The 23,704-nt window shown below is 41.8% G+C and overlaps 1 protein-coding gene across 4 annotated transcripts in view; it reads left to right on the forward strand.

The window, feature by feature from the left end:
• The window catches only part of EGFLAM (EGF like, fibronectin type III and laminin G domains), a 176,281-nt gene that overhangs the window by 42,419 nt on the left and 110,158 nt on the right, over positions 1-23,704 (forward strand). For all 4 annotated transcript variants that reach the window (XM_063083884.1, XM_063083897.1, XM_063083887.1 and 1 more), the window contains exons 2-3: positions 22,001-22,110; positions 23,188-23,271. In XM_063083884.1, the coding sequence (XP_062939954.1) occupies positions 22,001-22,110; positions 23,188-23,271 (194 nt within the window). The remainder of the gene's footprint in view (positions 1-22,000; positions 22,111-23,187; positions 23,272-23,704) is intronic.

Here is a 23,704-nt window from a genome sequence, read left to right on the forward strand (position 1 = left end):
TATTATTATCAATTATTAAGGTGCTTATTTTTCTCTCATAAAAGTAATACATGCTCTTTAAAGAAAAATTAAAATATACAGAAAAGTAGAAAGAAAAATGAATTAACTTTGCGACAACGACAATGAAACTTTTGATTTTTTCTCAGGGTTTTGTTTTGCATGCTTTTACATTGTACATGCATTCATTTCAGACTGCCTTGTTTAACCGAAACATTCCATGTGTTATTACAAATTTTTGGCAAGCATCTCTTCAGTGATAGGCCATCAAATACATATGAGGGTACTTCAAATAGTTTATGGAAAGATTTGTATCATCTATTAATTCTAATTTCTATGAACTTTTTGAAGTCCTCTTGTATACGTCATCGTAATTAACTTAAACATTCTTGCCTGAATTTATGCTGTTTTTAATTTTTTAAGTATTATAATTATATTAAGATGAATATGCTTGTGCATAAAACTTACTTTTCTTTGGGGTAGAGTGTGAGAAATACAAATACTAGGGCATATTAGTATATACTTCAGAGTCATTGTACATTGGCCAATTACTTTCCAAAAGAATTATACCAAGTAAAACCACCAATCAAAATGTATAAAATCTCTCCTTTTAAAGAATTTAGTTTTACAGGTAAGCCATGACTGTCAGGGTCATTCTTTAATTACTCATGTGTTTTGAATATTTTTCTGTGTGTATTTTAAAATTTTATCTTTTCCAGTAACTTGTCTATTTATGCCTATTGTCCATTTTGCTCTATGTACCATAAAATATTTCTATTTTGTATGGGTTCTTCATATGTTAAATGTTATTAATCTTTTGTCTGTAAATGTTTGTCCCCAGGTAGTTTAACTTTGGTTGTGGTTTTGACAGAAAGGAATTTTTTTTTTTAACATGTTAGTGAGATCTTGACCAAAGTTTATTGATAGTTGCATATTCAATGGTGGGATTCATAGATTAGTTTTCTTGGTCCCTGTTCACACATTGTTTGCAGTCTCTGAGACAGCCACAAGGGTTATGAATTGGCAGGATTCTTTTTCTTTCTTTCTTTCTTTCTTTCTTTCTTTCTTTCTTTCTTTCTTTCTTTCTTTCTTTCTTTCTCTCTCTCTTTCTCTCTTTTTCTCTTTCTCTCTTTCTTTCTTTTTGAGAAATGAGTTTTGAGGTTGGTTTCAATCTCCCATAACAAAGTTGGTCAAAGAAAATGAATGAAAGTTACATATTTAACAAGTTACACAATACATATAAAGATTATACCCTAAAAGAATTATGTAAAGTTAATGTTTTATTAAAATATTTACATCAGTGGTGCTTTGTAGACTGCTCAATAGTCTTTTCTTCTTTTGATTCTTTAAAAATATCAACAAAATTTGTAAACTTTTATCTAGATTGACCAAGAAAAAAAGAGAGAAGACAGAAATTACTAAAATCAGAAATAAGGCAGGGGCGTGGTAGAGCAATTGCTTCTTCTGTGACTCTGGAGTGGGCTTTGAGGAGAGAGACGTCCTCTTCTTTTTCCAGTTGCCACTGGTGACTCTCCTTGTGTCACTGCAGTTGGGTGTCTGGCAAGCCACCTGCACAGTAGCTGTGACTACTGCTGTCACGTCGATCTGCTTTGGAGGCAGCTGTGGCTGTGGCAGTAGCTGTGGTGGGCCAACCACAAGGAAATGGTGTTTTTGGTGTGCTCCTTGCCTGTTTCCAGGTGCAGTGAGCTGGCCCAAAAGAAAATTGTTCTATAACCTGTTTAGTTTGTGTATGATTTCTTTAAGGAAAACTTAAAAGTAATTATGCTTGGGTGGATGGTGGTAAATGGGGACAATCATTTTGTTTTGTGGCTTTACCTATGTATATTTCTCTAATTCTTCAGTCCATCTGGAGTTAAAGTTATATTGGTGTGTGGTATGAATTAAAGGCTAGAAATTGATTTTCTCTTCTAATGTGCTAACCATCTGTCTTATTGTTATTCATTGAATAATTCTTCCATTCCCCATTGATCCAATATGTCTTTCTGATCATAAATTAGGTTTTTACACATTCTAGGGCGATCTGTTCTGTTCTGTTGGTCTTCATGTCCATTCCTATGCCAATGCCATGGTGTTTTAATTATAGTTGACGGGTATTTAAGTCCACTATTTCAAGAGAAAGCCCAGCAGAGCCAGAACAATTATGTGAATGTGAGGATATGGATGATGGATACTTACCAATGCCTAATAGTTTTGCTCCCCTTTCCTATCTTTGAGCCCTGAATGGGCCACAGAGCGATTACTATGAGTTGAAAGGAGATACTCAGAGAGGTAGATGTGTTCCTTTAAGGTCTCCAAGGTATTGGGTCCCCTGGACAGGGCCAAGGTGGGCACCACCATTGTTTTCCTCTCTGACTCTAGTTTTCTGTGTTCCATATGAAACCTCACTGCCCACCAAAGGACATGGTTTTTTCTTCAGACCTTGGCAAAATGTTATTATTAATTCATAATGGTGACCTGTTGAGCTCAGGTGGGGCTGTGTAACTAGCTCTGGTCAATGAAAGGTGACTGGAAGTGACTGTGCCTCTACTGGGAGGAAGCTTGAAGAGTGAACCCATGGTTCACCATGCTCCAGCTAGAAGCTACTCTGTTAGTCTGGGACCCATGGTAGGGACAGTATGGAGGAGAGCAGCAGCCCACCCTCAGTGATTTTGTAGAATGTGTGATAAATAAATCCTTGTTGTAAACCACTGTGTTTACGGTCCTTTGTTATACAGTAGCACAACCTAGCCTATTCTGACTGATAGCAGGAGGCTAGTCAAAATATTTAACAATTGGTATAACATAAACATTTATTAATCAAAACAGATACCAGACAGGATACCATGGGGGTGCCTTGTACCAAGTCTTATCATTCCTTCTCTTTAAGGCGACTTTGCATATCTTAGATCTCATTTACTGGGTATTGCTTCTCTAGCTTAGGTTTTATAGTCCCTAGTGATTGCAGCCACTGTACTTCCTGTCTTCTCTGTTGCTGATGGCATGATTGGCACGTGCAAGAAAACAGACAGCTCTTCCTATCTTACTGTTCAGTTATGCTTATTGGCCTTCTTCAGTGAGATTATGAGTCCTGATACGCATGGCCCATGCTTATGTAATTTCTGTCCCTTCACAGGCTGTGACACCATTCATTCCACCAGTACATAAAATGCGTTTTGTGTTGTAAAAGTACATGTGTGAATTTCCCCATTATACTTTCTTAATTAATCATAACAAACCTCATTGCACCCAACTGAATAGGCCCGACACAGATGATCTGAAACCAGAAGCGTTAGAGGAAATTGGTGTCCCCCCCAACCAGAGGGAGTACTGTAGAGCCTAGTGATTGAGAGGCTGGTTTCTGAGTCCAAACCACCTGGGTTCTTGGCTGCCACCTGTGAGGTGTGTGATTGGGGCAAGTTACTTCATCTCCCTCAGCCTTAGTTTCTTCATCTGCAAATGGGATTCTTGTAAAGATTAGATGAGAAAATATGCATAAAGTGCCCAAGCACAGAATCTGGTCCTTAAAGCAATTATGGTTATTTTTATTTATTTTTATTACTAGTATAGTCTGTGGAGGCCCTGTTCCTTGCTTGGTTGATGAAATTTGGCTTGAACCCTCATTTCAGGGTGTAGAGCAATTCAAAGTTCTCTCGAAGATTTCTGACATGTAGCCTTTTACTTCTTTCTGAGTTCTGAGTCTTTGTGGCTGACTAGTTTCCATCCCTTGTCAAACTCAAACGCTAAGCTCCATGCGTCGCTGCCCGAGGGCCCAGGCTCTGGAGTTGTCCTCGGTTCATGATCTGTCTCGATCACCTTGGAATAGCTACTAAACTTCTCTGTTTCTCAGACTCCTCACCCCTCTGATAGGACAGTAATAGTGCCTACCTCATAGCTGTTGTGAAGACTGATGAATTAACACAACCAAGGCCCGTAGATCTGTAGCAGACAAATAATCAGCAGCCAATAAATTTTGGCTATTATTATTCTTCATTTCCTCATTTTTGTGATTTTGGCAATTTTGATTGGAGATTTGATATCCCCTCCATATTGCAGGCTCAATTCCATCATGTTCTGCTACCTTCCAATGCCCATGTTCTCACAGTGTGTCCCCTACTGCCCCCTGAACACCCTTGAGGCACAAGGTCCGATTCAGCTGCTCCCACTTCTGTCTTCTGGAGAATAACCTGGCCAGGTCCATTTGCCCCTCCACCTCTCGCCTTTTAAGCTTTTACTAAGAAAGGGTGGAAGGCAGGGGAAGACTTGCTGCTTTGGTCAAAGGACAGAATGAGCAGGGTATGCGGTTGATATGACTTGTCCCAGCAGTTACTGCCCCGTGGAGTAAATGTTTGTTCCCTGACACATTCCAGTGGTTATTCCATCACGTAATCCTGGAACTAATTGCAAACATCCATTTTGGAGTGGAGAGGCCTGTAGTCAAATCCTGACTTCTCCACTTTCCATGATCTTGAACATATCAAAAAATGTTTGTCCTCAGTTTCCTCATTTGAAAAGTGGGTGTAATGACACCAGCCTTGCAGAGCTGTTGAAAGTATTGAGAAGAGTAGCTTACATTTCTTGTATGCAGTTGAGAGGGCAGAGCTCTGCTGTCCAGCTGGGTGTCATCTGTTAAGTCATGAGTTACTGAGGCCCGAACTGACCAGGAGAGGAGGGTAGGCAAGAAGAGGATGGAGGTGGGGGGCGTTGGGAGGGAGCTGCGTCCTTTCACCAAGTCTTGTGCCTGACCTGGGGGTCTGTGTCTGTTAAGAAGGGGAATCTTTTTTCTTTTTGCCCAGACATGCCCTGTGGGCTTTGGGGGATAGTGGACTCTCTTTGTAAAATGCCAAACAGTATCAAGCTTAGAGATAGTGCCCATAAGTTATAGCTGTTATCATCCTTAGAAAGTTCATATGCAGAACCTTCTGTCTTTAAAGTATCCAGCTTTTTGCAAAAAGGGAGGTGGTTGGTTTCTTTTCCATTGTTAAATGATGCTTAATCTCTATTCCCCGAAAGACAGAAATTTTTAAGCCTTTTGTGGTTACAAACAAACTTATGTGGCTTATTAATTCCTAAGCTTCATGTTCTAACGCAGTGGCTTTACCAGGAGGGAGACAGAGGGGAAGCCTTGGCAAAACCTTTCTTGCTGCCATCACAGATATTGCAGAGGCCAGATGCTGGCCAGCACAAGGGAAAGGGGGAAGCTGCTTCCTCAGGCAGGTGTAGACCAGACACCAGATGTGCAGCCATATGCTGCCGCAGGCCAGGGTTGGCAGATAGAAACAGGAGAGAAACCCGATCCCAGGAATAGGAGAAAGAACCAAAGCTGCTGTCATCAATGAGTGAGCGGCTTGTTCAGTCACTGCAAATGGGCACTCAGGGAAGATACCAGCTTTCTGCTTCGATTTTCAGGGCTTGGGACAGTTGTGCTTCAGGAGGGAGACAGCCTTGCCTGGTGAAAAGGACCCTGCCTGTGGCAGGAGAGTCTCCTGCTGGGATCATGATGATGAAAGGAAAGACCCTCTTTTTTTTCTTTAGTTGTTTTATTTTGGATTAACTTTAGATTTATGGAAGAGTTATGGTTACCATATAGTGCTTCCATATATCCTTCGTTCAACCTCCTCCAAGATAAACAGATTACATTACCATGATACGTTTATCAAAACTAAGAAATTAACATTGTACAATACTATCAAAAGTATAGTTCTTAGAACTGAGCTGACCAGAGGTGGGAAAGTTGGGGGGCGGGGGGGAGGTTATCAAGAATTGGTAAAAGGCCACAAAAAATGATTACATTGTGTTATGTTGAATATACTAATTTTCCTGATTTGAGCATCACATATTGCACGCAGGTACTGATACTCAACACGGTACCCCACAGATACACATGATCAATTATGTTTCAATAAAAAAAAAAGGTAGAACATCTAAAGCTTATGTACTAAGGTTGATTATATTCCCCTAACACTAGTTTGTAATAAAGGGGACTGACGTATTTTCTTAAAAAAAAAAAATATAGTTCTTATTCAGATTCTGCCGGTTTTCCCACTAATATCCTTTTCTCTATTCCAGCATCCATTCTAGGGTACCATATTGTGGTGTTTTATTTTATTTTTTTTAATCTCCCAAATTACCTAGACCACATTGTATTTTGTTGTCATATATTCTCAGTCTCATCTAATCTGTGGCAGATGTTAAGTATTTCTTTGTCTTTCATGACCTTGACGTGTTCAAAGAGTGTTGGTCAATTATTTTGTTGAATGTCACTCAATTTAGGTTTGTGTAACACTTTCTTGTGATTAGACTGGGGCTGTGCGTTTTTGGCAGGAGTACCACAGAGGTGATGTGCCCTTCTCAACTGATCGTATTGGGAGATACAAGATACCAACTTGGCTTGTCACTGGTGGTGGTAAGCTTGACCAGTTGGTTAAAGTGGAACCTGCTAGTTTCTCCACTGTAAAGTTACTGTTTCTCGCTTTTCATACCTCTTGTTGGAAGGAAGCAAATCACTATATTTAGCCCACACTCCAGGGGAAAGGAATTAAACTCTGTTGTGGACTAACATTTATGTCCCTCCCCAAATTCATATATTGAAAGCTAAACTCCAGTGTGAAGGTGTTTGGAGGTGGGCCTGTGGGAGATAATTAGGTCATGAGGGTGGAGCCCTCATAAATGAGTTTAGTGCTCTTATAAGGAGCTGAAGAGACCAGAGTTCTCCCCTTCTGCCATGTAAGGATACAGCAAGAAGGTGCCATCTATGAGCCAGAAAGCTGGCCCTCACCAGACACTGAATCTGCCAGCACCTTGATCTTGTACATCCCAGCCTCCAGAACTATAAGAAGTACATTTCTGTTGTTTTAAAATTACCCAGTTTATGGTATTTTGTTATAGTAGCCCTAATGGACTAAAACGAGCTTCACCCACTGGAGGGAAAAATATGTCAAAGAATTTACAGACACATTAAAACCACCACAGTAAATAATGAATATTTTTGGTGAGATACTTTGAGACTATGCAAACATCCTGCTTCTCACGTCTTTCCCCACTAATGCAAGTGTTCACCCACGGATTTTGTCTACAGAAATAACCTGGTATTCTAGTGGTGATTCTCTCTTTCCTTGTAAGGACCTTTAGTGTAGTTATAATAACCCCAAAAGGTCACTCATCTAGTGGTGAGCCAGAGGAATTCTAGAGAGGGCTACCTTCTGTGAGAACAGGCCGTCTTCCTTGGGTTATTAGAGATAACTTTATAGAAGGCTGGTTGTGGACATTATGATTTCTGATCTCTGCAGTGTGCTCCTATGTGGTCATGGCTACAGGCCCATGGGGTGTGAGAATTCATATTAGGGGTAAATGTCACTTTAGCCCTTCTTCTGTGCTATTCCTTGCCTTCTTTGGGAATGTGACCTTGTTCAGTATATGTGCTGCCAAAGCGAGCACAATGTGACCTTGTTCAGAATCCTGTTTTCTTCAGCAGACTCCTAACTCCCAGGAGTCTCTGGAGTGAGGCATTCTCTTTAGACCCCCAGATGGGATGACTAGACCCCTGAGCCCAGTCTCAGCAGGTCTCTGTGTAAGACCCGTGCACCATGCACAAATCCCACACGTTGGGATGGCTCACCTCACAAAGACTGTGAGATAGAGACTGTTGCAATAAACATGAGGTTTTATTATTCCAGCATGCTGGGGTCACTTCGTCTCCAGGACAAAAGCGGCCCCCAGTTTACAATACAAGCACCTTTTATACAGTTTTTCCTGAACAGATCTTTATGACAGGATGAGCTGTTGGTTATCTGTGGCACCCTTTAGCAGGCTGGCACCCCGATAGATCTAGATCTGTGGTGCCTTTAGATTTACAGGTGAGCTTTAGCAGGCTGGTACCCCGGATAAGGAACAGCGCTTCTCTTAATCGTATATCTTCCCTGGGGTCTGGCCAGGAGGCTCTTAGATAAGGTACTAGTCAGTTCCTGGAACCGGGTGAGGGCCATTCCCTTCTTGGAATGTTTAGTGTACTTGGGCCCGCCTGCCCCTTTGTACGGCTTCTTTAGAAGCTGCTTAATAGCCCCTTAGAAGCTGCTTTACATCTCAATAGCCCCTTAAAAGCTGCTTAATACCCCCTTAGAAGCTGCTTTACTTAGAATGTCATTAGCAAGCATTTGTCACAAAACTGTGTATGCTAAAATTTATATTTTTCTACAATCCCTACATCTGGTCTGGAGCAAATGGCCTCCAGTCCCAATCAAGACTGTTCTGGTGGTGGAGAGATGACCCATGCTTGCCACCATGATTTCTTTTTCCTAGTGGTCTTTGTGACACCATAGACACCTGGAAGAGCAAATTCAGGTTTTTGGCTAATTCAGGAATGTCAGCACAGATTGATAGGAGGCTGGGTAAGGTCACAGCATTCGGGCTAGGAGGAGGACAGGGATTTGTTCAGTTAGTCATTTGGTCAATCAGGCAGCAAATGCTTATGGAATGACTACTGTGTGCCAGAGGCTGTTGTAAGTACCAAGGATAAAGGGAAACACAAAAGTCCCTGCCCTCATGGAGCTTACATTCGATGGGCTATTGGGGGTGGCATGGAGAGTCGTATCTGGACTGTGTCTGGAGTCATATCTGGAATGGATGAGATCATCTGTAAGAATGGGACTCACAGTGGGCCTCAGTCAGGAGCAGGTGCATATCAGGACTACCTGGAGAGCTTCTTCAAACTTAAGGCAACAGTGTTCTTAACCCAGACATTTAGAAATTTTTAAAATACTCCACAGAGGCATCCTCCCCAGTTGGGAACCACTGCCATTGAGATGTTCACTGAAAGGAATGTGATGTGTGTGGAAGCAACGAAAAGAGTTGGGAGTCACTGTGCAGCTGGAGAAGAGGCCCAGGGTAAAACTGATAGCCACTTCGGCTTCCTGAAATTTGGAAGTGCATGCCAGGTGGTGCATGCTGGCTATGGACACAATCAATCATGGTCTTAGTTTCGCTTCTTCACTAACTACTGTGACCTCCCACAAGATATTTATTTTCTCTTGAGTTCTAATTTCCTCGTCATTAAAATCAGAGGTTAGACTAGACCAGTGGTTCAGAAACCAGTAGCATCAGCATCTCTTGAGAACTTAGAAATGCAAATTCTTGGGCCCCATTCCTGACTTATTGAATTAGACACTCGTGGTAGGGCACAGCAATCTGACATTAAAAATCTTTCAGGTGATTCTGATGCTCTCAAAGTTTGAGAACCACTGGCTCTGACGAATTTGAAACTCCCTTCTAGCTTTAAAGCTTCTACATTGTATTCTTGTTCAGACGCTTTTGCAAGTTTCATAGTCTATGCCTCTTTGTCCTCCCCCAATTGTTAAATGATCTTAATTAAGTCCATTTCCTCTGAGGGAAATGCACATGCATGTGTGTATGCATATGTGCATATGTGTGCACGCATGTGGGTGCAAGTACTGCATGCGTGTGGGTGCAGGTACTTATGTGTATGTGCACATATGTGCGTGTGTGCTAACAGAAAGATGGTGAGTAGAGATTTCCAGCCTTCCTGTTGGCTCTCTTGGATGATGTGTTGAGAAGTGAGCTTTACTCATTGAAAGTGAGAGACCACACTGTGCAGACTCCTGCACAGAGTAGGCACTTTTAACTCTCTAGCTTAACTGGAGTTACGGGCAGAGCTGGATCTAGAAGTTGGTAGTCTAATTTGGCTTAGACTTTGTTGGCACTTTACTGGGTTGCCAAATCCTTGGTGCCATCAGTCTTTCCGGCATCTCTCTCGGTTTCCAACATCTGTCTTCCCTTGAGCTTGCTGTCTACTTCTCAACAGGAACCACTGCTAGAGGCTCTCAGCCTGATCCCTTCTGCCAGAAGTCACCTTCTGGACCAGAAATGTCCTCTGTGAGATTCCCTCACAACCCAGCTGAGCCCAATTTATGAAGCAGTGCGACCCTCAGAGGAAGACCTGCCACTAAGGCTTCTGCATCCAGCACAAGAGTTCAAATGGACACCGCATACTATTTGCATAAAAACTTACAATTCATTAAACAAGCTAGCAAACTATTAGATACAATATTTTCTCTCCTTCTACCATGACAAATATACAATATACTTTCACAATGACCTGAAAAACCAGGTTCACATTTAGATTTCTCAGATTCCTTGAATTTCCACTTTGAGAAGAGGCAACGTGGAGAGAACTGCCGCTGAGCTCTGGTCTTCCCTCCCCTTGCCCCGTCCCTCCCTGAAGGGTACTCATATGCACACGTGCGGGCACCTTAGCCCAGGTGCTAGCTCTGTCCACTGCCCATCCTGGTGAACAGCAATCCATTGGCCACCCTCTCACCTGAGGGCACACACACTGCAGCACAGTTCATTCTCAGAAGGACAGACCCAGGGATGAAGCCACTGAGGGCCAGGAAACAGGCTCGGGACTCTGCATAGGGAATTTGGAGGCTCAGATACTCAGGAAGTGGTCTGCAAGTGGCCTGTCCTCTTGGCCTGGGACTCCATGCTCCATCCTTGAGACTGTTCTGAGTGACTGTCTTCCCTCCCACCTGTAGTATTCTTCAGATACTCCCTTGTGTGGTATTTAGGGAGAGTATCACAGAATGTCAGAGTAGGAGGGACTCTAATTTAGTGATGTCTAATCCAGTCCATTGGTTAGGAAATAAGGAAACTGAGTGTTGGGAAAATAGAATAATTTAATCAGGTCCCCTCACCTTAGGGACAGTTGGGGGAGGTGTGGCACATTATTTGTAAGCAAATTGTGTGTGTCAAGCCGCGACTTGGCTGGCATCTGTCTCAGGTGGCTGAGGTGCAGCCGTACTCTCCTACCTGCAGCTTCCAAGGACCTTTTTGCTGGTTACCTTGCTCATAGACCTGTGTGTGAGGGGTCTGGGAGCTCCAGACCCAGCCCTAGGTCAACAATTGGCCCAGTCGGCAGGATTACAGGCAGGTAAAAGAGCTCCACACTGAGGCACTGTGGAGTGGTGGATTACTTTCTGGAATGCTGGTTTTCAAAGAGAAGCATGATTGTGAGGTGAGTGGTAACTGCCCCACAAAGGTAAGCTGGCAGGGCTCCGGGACTCACTTCCCACTGCTCCTCAGTGCCTGAGAGCTTCAATCCCTGGGTAACTAGAACAAATAATGTTCTGTATCGTCAACCCACATTTTCACTGCCTCCTTGAAGGCACCACCTTGAAAGTGGCTCTATGGGCACATTTTTGGGGTTACATGTTCATAGTGCTGCTTTGGTAATAATAGTTGAAGCAAGCTTCAAAAAGATGGAAATATGGTTTTTGTTTTCCTATTCAGAATTTTCTGCCTATTTTGAGTGATCTGGGCACTTTCCATCGCATCAGTGAATATAACTTGGTTCTTTCCATGAAAATCAGATAACTGAAAAGCTAGCAATGTATTTCTGTCACAGACGATATTTTTGTTTGCATTTTGCAGTGTTTTTATGAATTGGATTACAAAACTAATTGAATCAGAGATGAATTTTGCTCAGGAAGTTGAAGTATTTTATGAAATAAAATTACCATAGGAAATTGACCTAATTATTCAGAAGTTTCTGATGCAAAAGCCTAATACAGTTTTGAAAGCCCTCCAAAGAAGAGAACTCAAGAACACAGTTTCCTCATGGCAAAGAAACACACTTTTTATTGATCTGTCTCTTAAGAAGTACAGCTTTTAGCTTATAAGATCACAGTTTTAGGGTGTACTGTATAAATGTATTATACTAGTTTCAAAGGCCACGTTTCTATAAAACTAGTTTTCTATTATGTAATGTATTTTTCTGTCATTTGTAACTATGGTTGGTGAAATATGAGTGTTATTTTTGTATTTAAGTGCTTAAATCTTCTTTGGCTCACATGCAAATGGCTTATGACTTGGATTTTTTTTTAATATTGATGAAGTGCTGGTATATATATCATAACAGACAAGATCCCAGAAGACTTTGGAGTTACAACCATTATCAAAAACTTTTTGTGTCCTTGGTTTTTGGAGAGTGCAGTTTGGGCTTTACCTGCCCTATCCAAAGAATTGACTCCTGATGACTCAGAGATTACAGAGATGAGAGGAAAATCTGGAGTGGTTTCCCTCTTATCTTTCACTCTGGTAGCTGGAAGAGATCTGGAGGATTTCTTTGATCCACTTATCACAGTTAAGACCACACTCCAATGTCTCCCATCTCTGATGCTGATACCAGGCCATGTGTCCTGACTTCGCCTGGTTGTTTCTCTAGCCTGGTCAGGTCCACCACCCTTTCCTGCCAGGACTTTATCTCTAGTCCAGGGGTGGTGCCACTAGGTGGCTTACTCCTGCCTTTAGCCTACCCCCCCCCATATGCAAATGGGGAGGCTGTGGAAGTTGTGGAGAGGAAAAGTGTATCCCTTAGGATCTGAGATGGCAGATAGTTTCCAGTGCATGCACAGCTCTGAACAGCTAGTAGTGCTGCTCCAGGCACAGGGCTGAGGAGGATTCTGAGGCTTCCAGGAGGAGGAGAGGGTGGATGCAGTGTGACCCATTTGATACAGTGATGCCATTCAGTGGGATTCCAGGAGAGGCTCAGGTTGAAAACAAAGATGATGAGAGGCCCCCCTGACATCTGGGTCCATGGCTGCCCCTGTGTAGGAGAGAGCTGGGCTGGAGAAATAGATGCGGAAGCCAAGCATGTATGTGGTAGTGACTGTCAGGGACGAGGGCGTAGTGGGAGGCCGGGCAGATTCACCAAGAGCACTAATGTGAAGGTGGGCAGAGGAAGAACAGCTCACCTCGCTCCTCATGGTCTCTGCCTCCTTCAGTCAACAGACCTCAGTTTCTTCATCTGTAAAATGGGAATAATGTCTTCTCTATTGCATATTGTTGTGAGGATCTATTGAACTCTGGCAAATGTGGTGGATCGAACAAACATATTTTGAGGATCAAACATGTGAGGATCCTTCAATCCCCACTAAAATGTTTGTGAATTGGGGAAAAGAGCACTCACCAGCAGGACGAGGAAACAGAAGATAACAGCAATAAAACTTGGGAAACGAAAATGCACATGAACAAGGGGCTACAGACTCAGAAACTGAAGAAAGATGATTTCGAGGCCTGCGGCGAGGGGAGGCATTGTCTGGCCGGTGTTTGAGCAGTGCTTTAGCACTTGCAATGGTTTCACCGCTCTCCCTTCCTCTCTTTCTTTCCTCGGGTAGATCTCCCTCTTTTTAAAGAAATAAATGTGCAAGTGGTAAAGACGCTAGTGCATTGTATGGATAAACCCCAGTCCCTTTACTGATGGACAGCTGGGTTGTTTCTAGTAAGAATAAAGAAACGTGCAGATAAAATAAAAGCACAGACTTCCCTGAGGATGACACAGTATCATCAGGATGGTGGTTACCTCTGGAAGTGAGGAAGGGAGAGAAAGGATCGTGGCCTTCCAGCTGTAATTTTATTTAGCTTTATTTTATCTCTTTTTAAAAAAGGATCTGAACATTAAAATAATGTAATAATAATTGTGGCATTATATAAGTGTTAGTTATTTTGAGACAGAGGGAAGAGTCTTCCAGTCAATGTGCAGGGACAGGTGGGTGTGTGTGGAGGTAGCTCGCTTGGAGTCTGGTTCAGAATTTTCATGAGACGAGAAGCCAGGGCCCTGGTCACAGCCTGTCCTTCTCCTCCTGGATTCATGAGACCTTCCCTGGCCATCGTCCCATGAGGCCCAGTGGTGACGTCCCTAGCTTCTGCTGCTATGATGAGGAGCCCAAAGGGACATACAATCAGAATCAGAACTGTCCTAGAGAATCTGGGGCATAAAGAGTGTGGTGCTACTGCTAAGGCTGATGCTAATGTCTTTAATCCTGTCAACATCACCAATGTGGAGCCAGGGGCTAATGTCAGCATTGTGAGCAGCAGCCAATTGTCTAGCTCTTAATCCTGTTTGTGATGCCAATTGTCTAGCTACACAACCACACCAGTTGTCGGGCTCTTTTACCTGCTGGTAATCCTGCACCGACTGGGCTGATTGTTGAGCTAGGGCTGGGTCTGGAGCTCCCAGACCCCTCAAGCCCATTCACAGACTGGATCACAAACCCTTCATATGCCAGGCTGGGTCACCAGACCCCTCACACGCCAGGTTGGGTCACACGCTGGTCTATGAGCTAGGTAACCGGCCAAAAGGTCCTTGGAGCCATAGATTGAGAAGCATGGCTGTGCAGGCAGACACCTGAGGCTGACACCCACAGGCCTGCTTCACAAACTCTCTCTCTCTCTCTCTCTATCTCTCTCTTTGTCTCTCTCCCCAAAGCTCTCACTCTCTCTCTGAAGAACACAAGAATAGTAACAAAACTAAAAAAGATACACTGGGGCACATGCACACTCACTACACACACACACACACACACACACACACACACACACACACACACACACACACACTCTCTCTCTCTCTCTCTCTCTCTCTCTCTCTCTCTCTCTATTTGATTACAGAGGATGCTGAACCACACCCAACTAAACCCGAGGTGAGGACCCTGACCGAACTATTCTATTTTCCTGACAAAGAGCAAAAAAGTTTGGAAAATCCTGTTCTAGATTAAGACCAGCCATCAAAGTAGGGAGGAGCAAGGGGGCTGCATTTTCTGTGTCCTTACAGTATCAGGCCCTCCCCTGAAGATGCTGCAGTCACTGTCAACTGACAGTTCTGTGCGGCTTTGTTTATGGCACTAACAACCTCCTTCCTGGGTGCCTTCATTTTGCTATGACAGAGGATTTGTGATACAGTGTATTATTTAATGCAGGTATGTTACCTTCTGTTGTTGAGAGCTAATAGATCTGCTTCATTAATTGCAAACTATTTTTAGCCTTGCCATTAATGGAGAGAAACAGACTGCAAACATGAGACAGCACCGTTTGCTCGGACTGTCGACTAGTGCCAACTTCACGAAGTGTTATTTCGAGGATTTTTTCTTTAGTAACCAAGGAGTGTGGTTCTACCCACGCCCATGCAAATTTTGGATATAAAAATATTTTTAAAGGTAACTTTCTAAAATTGTAAAAAACAATATAAACGATTTAAAAAGCTTGCCAAATAGAAGAAAAAAAGGGGGGAAAATAGTCCTTAATCTCAGCCATCCTAATGTAATAAGTAGCCTTTTCCTCTTCCCTTCATGTTATTTGTCAAATGAATATATTATATGACTGTAATAATAGTACTGATGGCAATTGAGTATATATATATATATTTTAGTTTAACACTACACCATAATTTTGCTATAGTATGATCCAAGCCTTGTTTTTTAAATAAACTTTTTATTTTGAAATAAGTTTAGATTGATAGGAGAGTTGCAAAGGTGGTAGAGAGAATTCCTCTACACCTTTCACCCAGTTTCTCTTCATGTAACATCTTACATAACCACTATGCATTTGCCAAATCTCAAAAATTAACTAGTGATGGTCCTCACTAGTAACAGTACAATATTATCAACTAAATCACGGACTTTGGATTTTACTGGTTTTCTCACTAATGTCCTCTTTCTGCTCTAGTGTCCAGTCCAATATACTACATTGCATTTAGTTAAATCTCATTTTTTTGTATTTGTCCACCAGTCCATCCAGATGATGCACCATAACTGACCTCCTACCCTGTTTCTAAATATTTGGATTGTTCATGGTTTGTGTGTCATAAGTGGTGCCATGAAGAACATCTTCTTGCGGGTAGCCTTCTCTTCCTTTCAGATTCTTTCCTCTCAGCAGACCCTGATGACACTTCTGGGAACCCCAGGATAGGAACAGACTTATGGCTCTGGCTATCACTGCACATTGCCAAATTGTCTTCCAAAATGCCTGTGTATGTGCTCATTTACACAGCCATAAGTATGTTTTTGAAGGAAGCAAATTCATGTATTCTTGTCAGCATGAGTTACTTTCACTTAAATATTTTGGCTAGCAGTAGGTGGAAACAACATTTCAATTTTTAAAACTGTATTTCTTTGGTAACTAGCAAATCTGAATATTTCCCTATGTGTGACTAGTAGCTATACTTCTTCCTTGGTTGTCTCTTCAATATTTTATTTATTAGGGTCTGAATACTTTTTTAATCAATATGCATGAGTTTTATAATAACAATATCTCTTGGTCTGTCATTTTGCTGCAATTACTTACCCCTCGATCTGTTGTTTTGAATTTTTCGCTTGTAATTTTTGAAGAGCATGATGAAAGTTTTATGATGTAGAATCTATCACCTTTCTCTTGATTTATTTATTTTTAACCTCTTTTAAGCTAAGAAGTTCCTCTGCAAAAATTTTGATTTTAAAATTTAATTATATTTTATAATTTGATTTCCCGTATTTAACCGATTCATCTGGAATATTTTTGGTCTTTGGTCCAAATATCTGACGTGGCCACCTCTCACTCACCAGCTGCAGGTGATGCACCTCCTACTTCATGGACAGTCAAAGCCATCTGCATGTTCCCAGCTCAGGGAATGCCCCCCACCCCCATTGCCCAAGCCAGAATCCTTGGAGACATCCTGACTTCTGCTGTCCTCATCACCCACAACCACTCAACCCCAGAGCCTGGTGGTTCTCTGTGTGTGGTTCTTCCCCTGTCTTTTGGGGGAACAGTATATACGCTCCCATCTCCCCTTTGCGTCATTCCTACTTGTCTGTCAGGCACAGCCAGGTGTGTCCTTGTTATGTGCTACCAAAGTGCCCCGTGCTTCCCAACTCTAGTGCTCCTCACACCTGATTGTAATGTCCTCCTAACTTGTTTGTGGCCCCATGTCTGTCTTTATCATTAATGTGGCCTCATTAGCTGACCCAGTATCTGGTACACAGAGGGAGCTCAGAACGTATTTGTTAGGTGTGTGAAAGAGCAAATAAATTGAGTGGAAGTGCCAATAAAATAGGAGTCACAGCTAACTGTCCAAACAGGGCTTGATTTAAATATTCTCCTAGAGAATATGAAAGTAGCTTATTGGAATTCATGCTTTTTATGGTACCAAGATGTCATGGGTACTGTACATTGGCCTGTTCAACATCCATTTTGCCCTCCTTCTAGGTGTCATTACTTTAATATGAAGACTGGAAAAATAAAAACTACACTTCCCAGACTCTCCTGTAGCCAATATTCTGGATGTAAATTAGTTCCCACCAATTAGATGTACTCTTGGGAGATATGGAAGGCAGGAGCAGGGTAGAGGGCACTTTCCTGCTGCTATTTCTCCAACCAAGCAATGAAAATGAGAACTCATCATTCCAGGGTCCAGCATTAGCTTTGTGGGTGTCTGGAGGCAGTTGTGGCAGCAGTAATGGCAGTGGGGAGGGTGAAGGCAGAGGCCACCTGATGCTGGGTCACCACCATAACGTGCACTCTCCTTCTCTCTCTGTTGATCTATCTATAAAATAGAGCCAATGAAGACTCCTGAAATCCATTTCTCTAGGCTTTCTTCCAATCTCCATGGCTACCTATCTGCTTAAAATACCTAGAGTGTTTTGTATTTTTTGAACTGAACCATTGCAGACATGCAAGAGAAACAAGGACTGTGTATGTAATAAGGTTCTCCTCTAATTGACTCAAGTAGCGTGCCTGCATCAGTTGTAATTTTCCCCAGAGCACAGGGAGCAAGAAATATTCCTAAGACTAAGGATGAAGTTGTGCTAACTAGTTATTTTATGGTTCTGAGAAGGACTGATAAATCATTTCCACTCCCTTTCTTCCCACTTTCCAGCCACCTTTGAGTTGTGTTAGCATAGACCTCCTAACTTAATAATAAAGCCGATCAGTAGTATGTAGTTATACAGGGGAAGCCAAACATGAAACTACATGGAAAAAATATAAGTGAATGATGCAGATCCTTTACATTTCAAGAGTTTTTATAAATCAAGGAGAAAAAAATTAACAATCTAATTGAAAAATGTGCAAAACCCATGAATAGAGGAAGAAAAGTAGCCAAAAAAATTAAAATATTCAACTTTTTTCTTATCAAATTTGTGAAGTTTTTAAAAGACTCTTTTTTAAAAGCTGTTTTAGATTCATAACAAAATTGAGAGGAAGGTACAAAGATATCCCATGTGCCCCCTCTCTGCACACATACGTAGCCTCTCCCTTTATCAACATCCCTAACCAGAGTGGTACATTTGTTACAATTGAGAATCTACCTTGACACATCATTATCCCAGAGTCCACAGTTTCCATTAGGGTTTGTTCTTGGTGTTGTACATTCTATGGGTTTGTACAAATGTATAATGACATGTAGCCACCATTGTAGTAACATACACCATAGTTTCACTGCCCTAAAAGTCTTCTGAACTCTGTTTGTTCATCCTTCTCTACCCCCTAATCCATGGCCACCACTGATGTTTTTACTGTTCTCCATAGTCTTGCCTTTTCCAGAATGTCATACAGTTGGAATTATACAGTTTGTATCCTTTTCAGATTGTCTTTTTTCACTTAATAATAAACATTTAAATTTCTTCCATATCTTTTTATAGCTTGATAGCTCATCCTTTTTTAGTGCTGAATAATATTCCATTGTCTGGATGTACCAGAGTTTACGTATCCATTCACCTACTGGGGGACTTCTTGGTTACTCCCAGGTTTGGACAATTATAAATAAAACTGTTTTGAATATCCATGTGCAGGTTTTTGAGAAGACATAAGTTTTTGACTCCTTTTAGTAAATACCAAGGGTAAAAATGCTGGATCATATGGTAAGAATTTTAGTTAGTAAGAAACTGCCAAACTCTCTTTCAAAGCGGCTGTACCATTTTGCATTCCCACCAGTGATGTATGATAGTTTCGTTGCTGCACATCCTTGTCAGCATTTGGTGTTAGTAGTGTTGTAGATTTTGTCCATTCCAATAGGTGTGTAGTGATCTCTCATTGTTGTTTTAATTTGCATTCCCCTGATGACATATGATGTGAAGCATCATTTCATGTGATTACTTGCCATCTGTAAGTTCTTTGGCCATTTTTTATCAGGTTTTTTTTTTTTTTCCTTATTGATGAATTTTAAGATTTTTTTTTGTCTTAGTTTGTTGAGCTGCTGTAACAAAATACTGTAAACTAGGTGGCTTATGAACAACAGAAATTTATTTCTCACAGTTCTGGAGGCTGAGAAGTCCAAAACCAAGGCACTGACAGATTTGGTGTCTGGTGAAGGCCCACTTCCTGGTTTGTAGATGGTCATCTTCTCACTGTGTCCTCATATAGCAGAAGGGAAGGGAGAGCTCTCTGTGGTCTTTTTTATAGGGACACTAATCCCATTCATGAAGGTGCCACCTTATGACTTAATCACCTCCCAAAGACCCCATCTCCAAATGCCACTTCACTGGGGATAAGATTTCAACATATGAATTTTAGGGGGACACAAACATTCAGTCTACAACATTTATGTATCTTGGATAGTAGCTTTTTATGAGATATATCTTTTGCAAGTATTTTCTCCAAAGCCTGTGGCTTTTCTTTTCACTCTCTTGACAGTGTCTTTTGCAGAACAGAAATTTTTAAGTGGTAATACACAGAGCTGGTGAGGTTGTGTTACTTCTACCTGACATTCTCGTACACCACCATAATCTTCAAAATTGGTTAATTTTCTAGATGTAAGTTTGATTATATTTATGAGAAGTCTTTAAAATATTCATTCTCTTAAGTTAATGGTTTTCAACTGGGGGCACATTTGGCAATGTCTGCAGATCTTGTGTTTCACAGCTGGGTTGGGGAGTGCCACTGTCATCTAGTGGGTAGAGACCAGGGATGCTGCTCAGCAAGACAGCACCTGCTAAAAACTGTCGAGCCCAAAATATCAGTGGTGCCAAGTCTGAGGAACTGTCTTAATACAGGAATTCTGCTTTAGGACTTTACCTCCCCCCAAATAATTGAATGTTCTTAAAGATCATTCTTTTGGGCCGGCCCCGTGGCGCACTCGGGAGAGTGCAGTGCTTGGGAGCGCAGCAGCGGCGCTCCCGCCACGGGTTCGGATCCTATATAGGAATGGCCGGTGTGCTCACTGGCTGAGCGTGGTGCGGATGACAACAAGCCAAGGGTTGCGATCCCCTTACCGGTCACAAAAAGACAAAAAAAAAAAAAAAGATCATTCTTTTAATCTTTTTGGGAGCTAGTAGCTGGTAAAAATTAAAATGTATGAGGGTACTTCAAAAAGTTCATGAAAAGATTAGTATTACCTTTTAATTCTATTTTTCCATGAACTTTCTGAAGTACCCTTGTATATATCCCATAATTTTTATAGGTATCCATCCTAGAAATACCTGCACATGTACACAAAAAGGCACATAAACAGATGTTCTTTCAGCATTATTAACAGTGAAATTTTGGAAACAACATAAATGTCAATCAGTGGAGGAATGGTTAATGTACATGCGTACTCTGTACGGCAGAGTTTTTGGCTATCTGACTTCCCACTACCCTTTGCCTCTGATCCTATCCTCCTCTTGGGTGCCTTCTTTACTGTGGATAGGCTTGGTAGAAGAACAGCTTCCAGGAATCCCCTCATCATGTCATTTCCCAGTTTGGAAACCAGAAAGAATTGATCTTTCCTCTCCTGCCCCTTGGTTGAGCCAAAAGTAAATCATGTGGCCTAAGTTTGGCCAGTCAGGTGGAACTTTAAATCTTGAACCAAGGCAGAGCCAGAAAGATCACTGAAGATTAAATCCCTGAGTGGTGACAGTTGTAGGTACCTGTGGAGCATGTGGGAGCTGCTTCCTGGCCTCACAGTTCTCGCTACGTGACAGCATTGAGCCTGTATTACTTGGTCCATCAGAAAGATCTTGGGTTCTGTTGGCAAAAACATTGATGAGAGGCCCCAGCAGCAGTCCAACAAATAGAAACATTAGATCTTTGTGAATTGCAAACTATCCTAACTGATATGCTGGAGAGTTATATTCAGTAGTTAAAAAGAAAGCTCCTCAGGACATATTAGTAAGTGTAAAATCAAATTGCAGAACATTCATTCACTTAAGGAATGTTTGTTCAACTCTTATTATTTACTAGTCTCTGTACTTTGAGCGGGACAGACCTGGTTCATGGCCTCATGGATCATTATTTAAAATAGCAAAATATTGGCCACGAATTAAGTGCATAACAATTAGTGGACTGATAAACACTGTTTTTTATGGCATATATGTTATATGGAAGCATTTACAGCCATTAAAAATAATGATTTTAATGACAGTAAATATGCTGTATATACTATAAATATCTATATACTAGTAAGTAAAATAACAATTTAAAATTATGAATATATGTGAGTATATACACATAATCATTATATAGTATAGACATAACAATAATAAAGAATACAAATTTTGCACACACACACACACAGACTGAATGAAACAACCTTTAAAAAAAAAATTGCATGTGACCAAAAGGAGGTATATACCAAAATGCTGATAGGACTCGTTTCTGAATGGTAGAATTATATATATATATATTTTGGTATTTTCTAAATGTTGGCAATCTATGTATGTTGTCTTATAATTACTAAATGTATTATTTATAATCATAAAATTATTTAAGATAAGTAGATAGTAAAACAGTTGAAAATTATAAACCCCATTTTATCCTTAACCATATTTTCAAAAAGTTCCCTGATAAGAATATACTGGCTATATAAGCAAACATATCTATATAACATATATATAAAACATATACATTACTGAGTAAGTAAAAATTCATCACCTTGCTTTAATACGTTCCAGACTCCTCGAGTGGAGTCCTAAGTGTTCGGTCTGTGCTACCCTGAGGCTCCTTTTGCTGGCCCCTGACCCATGAGAAGTTAGAGAAAGAACAGAGGGCAACAGTTGGGCTGATTTCTCTCCCAGTGCCAGGCTGGGAGAGAATAGCAAAGTTCTGGTGAGGTCAGCTGAGACAGGTGTGGCATATCAGGCTGCATGTCTGGCCCGCAGATATATTTTTCAGTAATTCTGTAAGAACACGCTCTAAGATCTTGTGTGAGTATACTCAAGGTGGGACGCGTGGAGCTTCTAACACTATCTCTTTTGTTTGGGGGCAGGCAGGGTAGGGCCTCCTCTTCACATCATGCTGGGCGCATTGAACTGTACAGCTTTCAGTATCCGGTGGAAAATGCCAAGGCATCCTGGGAGCCCCATCATGGGGTACACTGTGAGTACATGGGCTCGGGATTTCTGCAGCGGGGGTGTGGGTGACTGTGCATCCTTTACATCCTTGCTTTGTCTGTATATGGCCTTCTTATATCAGCCCTCCCATATTAATAACTGCCCTATTCTCCTTCCGTAAAACTAGAAGAAATGTTTCCCTTTAAGGGTATTTTTAAGTGCCCCAAGCATCCTATCTGAATTAGGATCTATCCAGTCCTTTTTCTGTTCAGCAATGGAAAAACATAAACCAAGTAGAAGACATGGTTCCTGCTATCCAATTGCCTGTAGTCAAATTTGGAGAATAAAGCAGAAACATGGGAAATGATAGGGAATCACTGTGAAATGTTGTCAACAGCTACAAAATAATGTGAAATCTGAGTTAGTGTAGAGGGGTGGACAGGCAAAGTGAGGAAGGCACAGAGAATGTGCTCTTACCTATCAGAGGCTACAAACTGGCCTAATTTCAGTTTACTAAAATGTTTTCTTTGAACTGTGTTTTTAGAAATGAATCAACTTTCAGAAGCCAGGGCATTTCAGGTAAACATTTGGAGTTCTGAAATGTCTGGGCTGCTGGGAGAGCTGGCCACACTGAGTCCACATTCCTATGGGGCACCAAGCCCAGTGGAGCTGAGCTGCCCATTTTAGATGGGGCCTAAGCCCCTCCATAACACCCCAATCCCACCACTCACTACTGTCTCCGTGTCACCAAGGGACAATAGCCATGGATCATAGCCCTTGTCCTGTTGTCTTCTTAAGGTAGGGAAATATATTTCTAGACTCATGTAGTATCAAAAATAGAAGATGAAAGACTACCTGGGAGGGTCAAGATTCGGGGAGAAACAGGAGGAGCCGGGAGAAGCCCTGTCATCCCACCGCACTGATAGGTGCCTTCCTCCTGGCCTCTGCAGGCTTCTGAGTTTGCAACCCCGCCAGGTACTCCGATGTTTGCTCCCACAGAACTAGTGTGTGTGAGGTGAGGTGACGCACCTCAGAACCCACTGCTGGTGTCAGTGCGATCAGAACGTTTGATCACAGAGGACAAGTACGATCTGCTCTCCCCCGATGTCTGCTTCTTTTCAAGGTCTTTTACTCTGAGGTGGGCGCGGATAAAGCACTGCAGGAGCGGTCGCATAGTGTGCCTCTCAGCCAGGACTCCCCGGCCGTGGTGAGTGTCCCCTACCAGGAGTCCCCCAGAAGCACAAGGTGCTTGGGATTTCAGGGATATTCAGGCGGATTGCTAATTTGGTGTGTGTGCTGTTGTCTGTGTAATAATAACTAGTGCTTATGTTGTCCTTTAGAGTTTCCAAGTGTCTTGCATGTCACCTTACCTCTGTAACATGCCCGCTATCCTCTGGAAAGGTAGGCATCTGACAACTCCTGCTGAAAACAGCCCATCCTGGACTCAGCCCTATTTTATCATGCAAGAAAACAGCCATCTTACAGCCACCTTTTCTACCCCTTCTTTTCCTCATGAAGTTCAGTTCTGATTTTTTTTTGAAATCTCAATAAAGCTTTATAAATACATATGACACTATTGTATCTTCCCAACTGCTTGGAGATACAATGCAGAAGAAAATGATGTAATTTGAAATGTGTGT

Source organism: Cynocephalus volans, chromosome 2, assembly GCF_027409185.1.
Source record: "Cynocephalus volans isolate mCynVol1 chromosome 2, mCynVol1.pri, whole genome shotgun sequence".
Taxonomy (NCBI): Eukaryota; Metazoa; Chordata; class Mammalia; order Dermoptera; family Cynocephalidae; genus Cynocephalus; species Cynocephalus volans.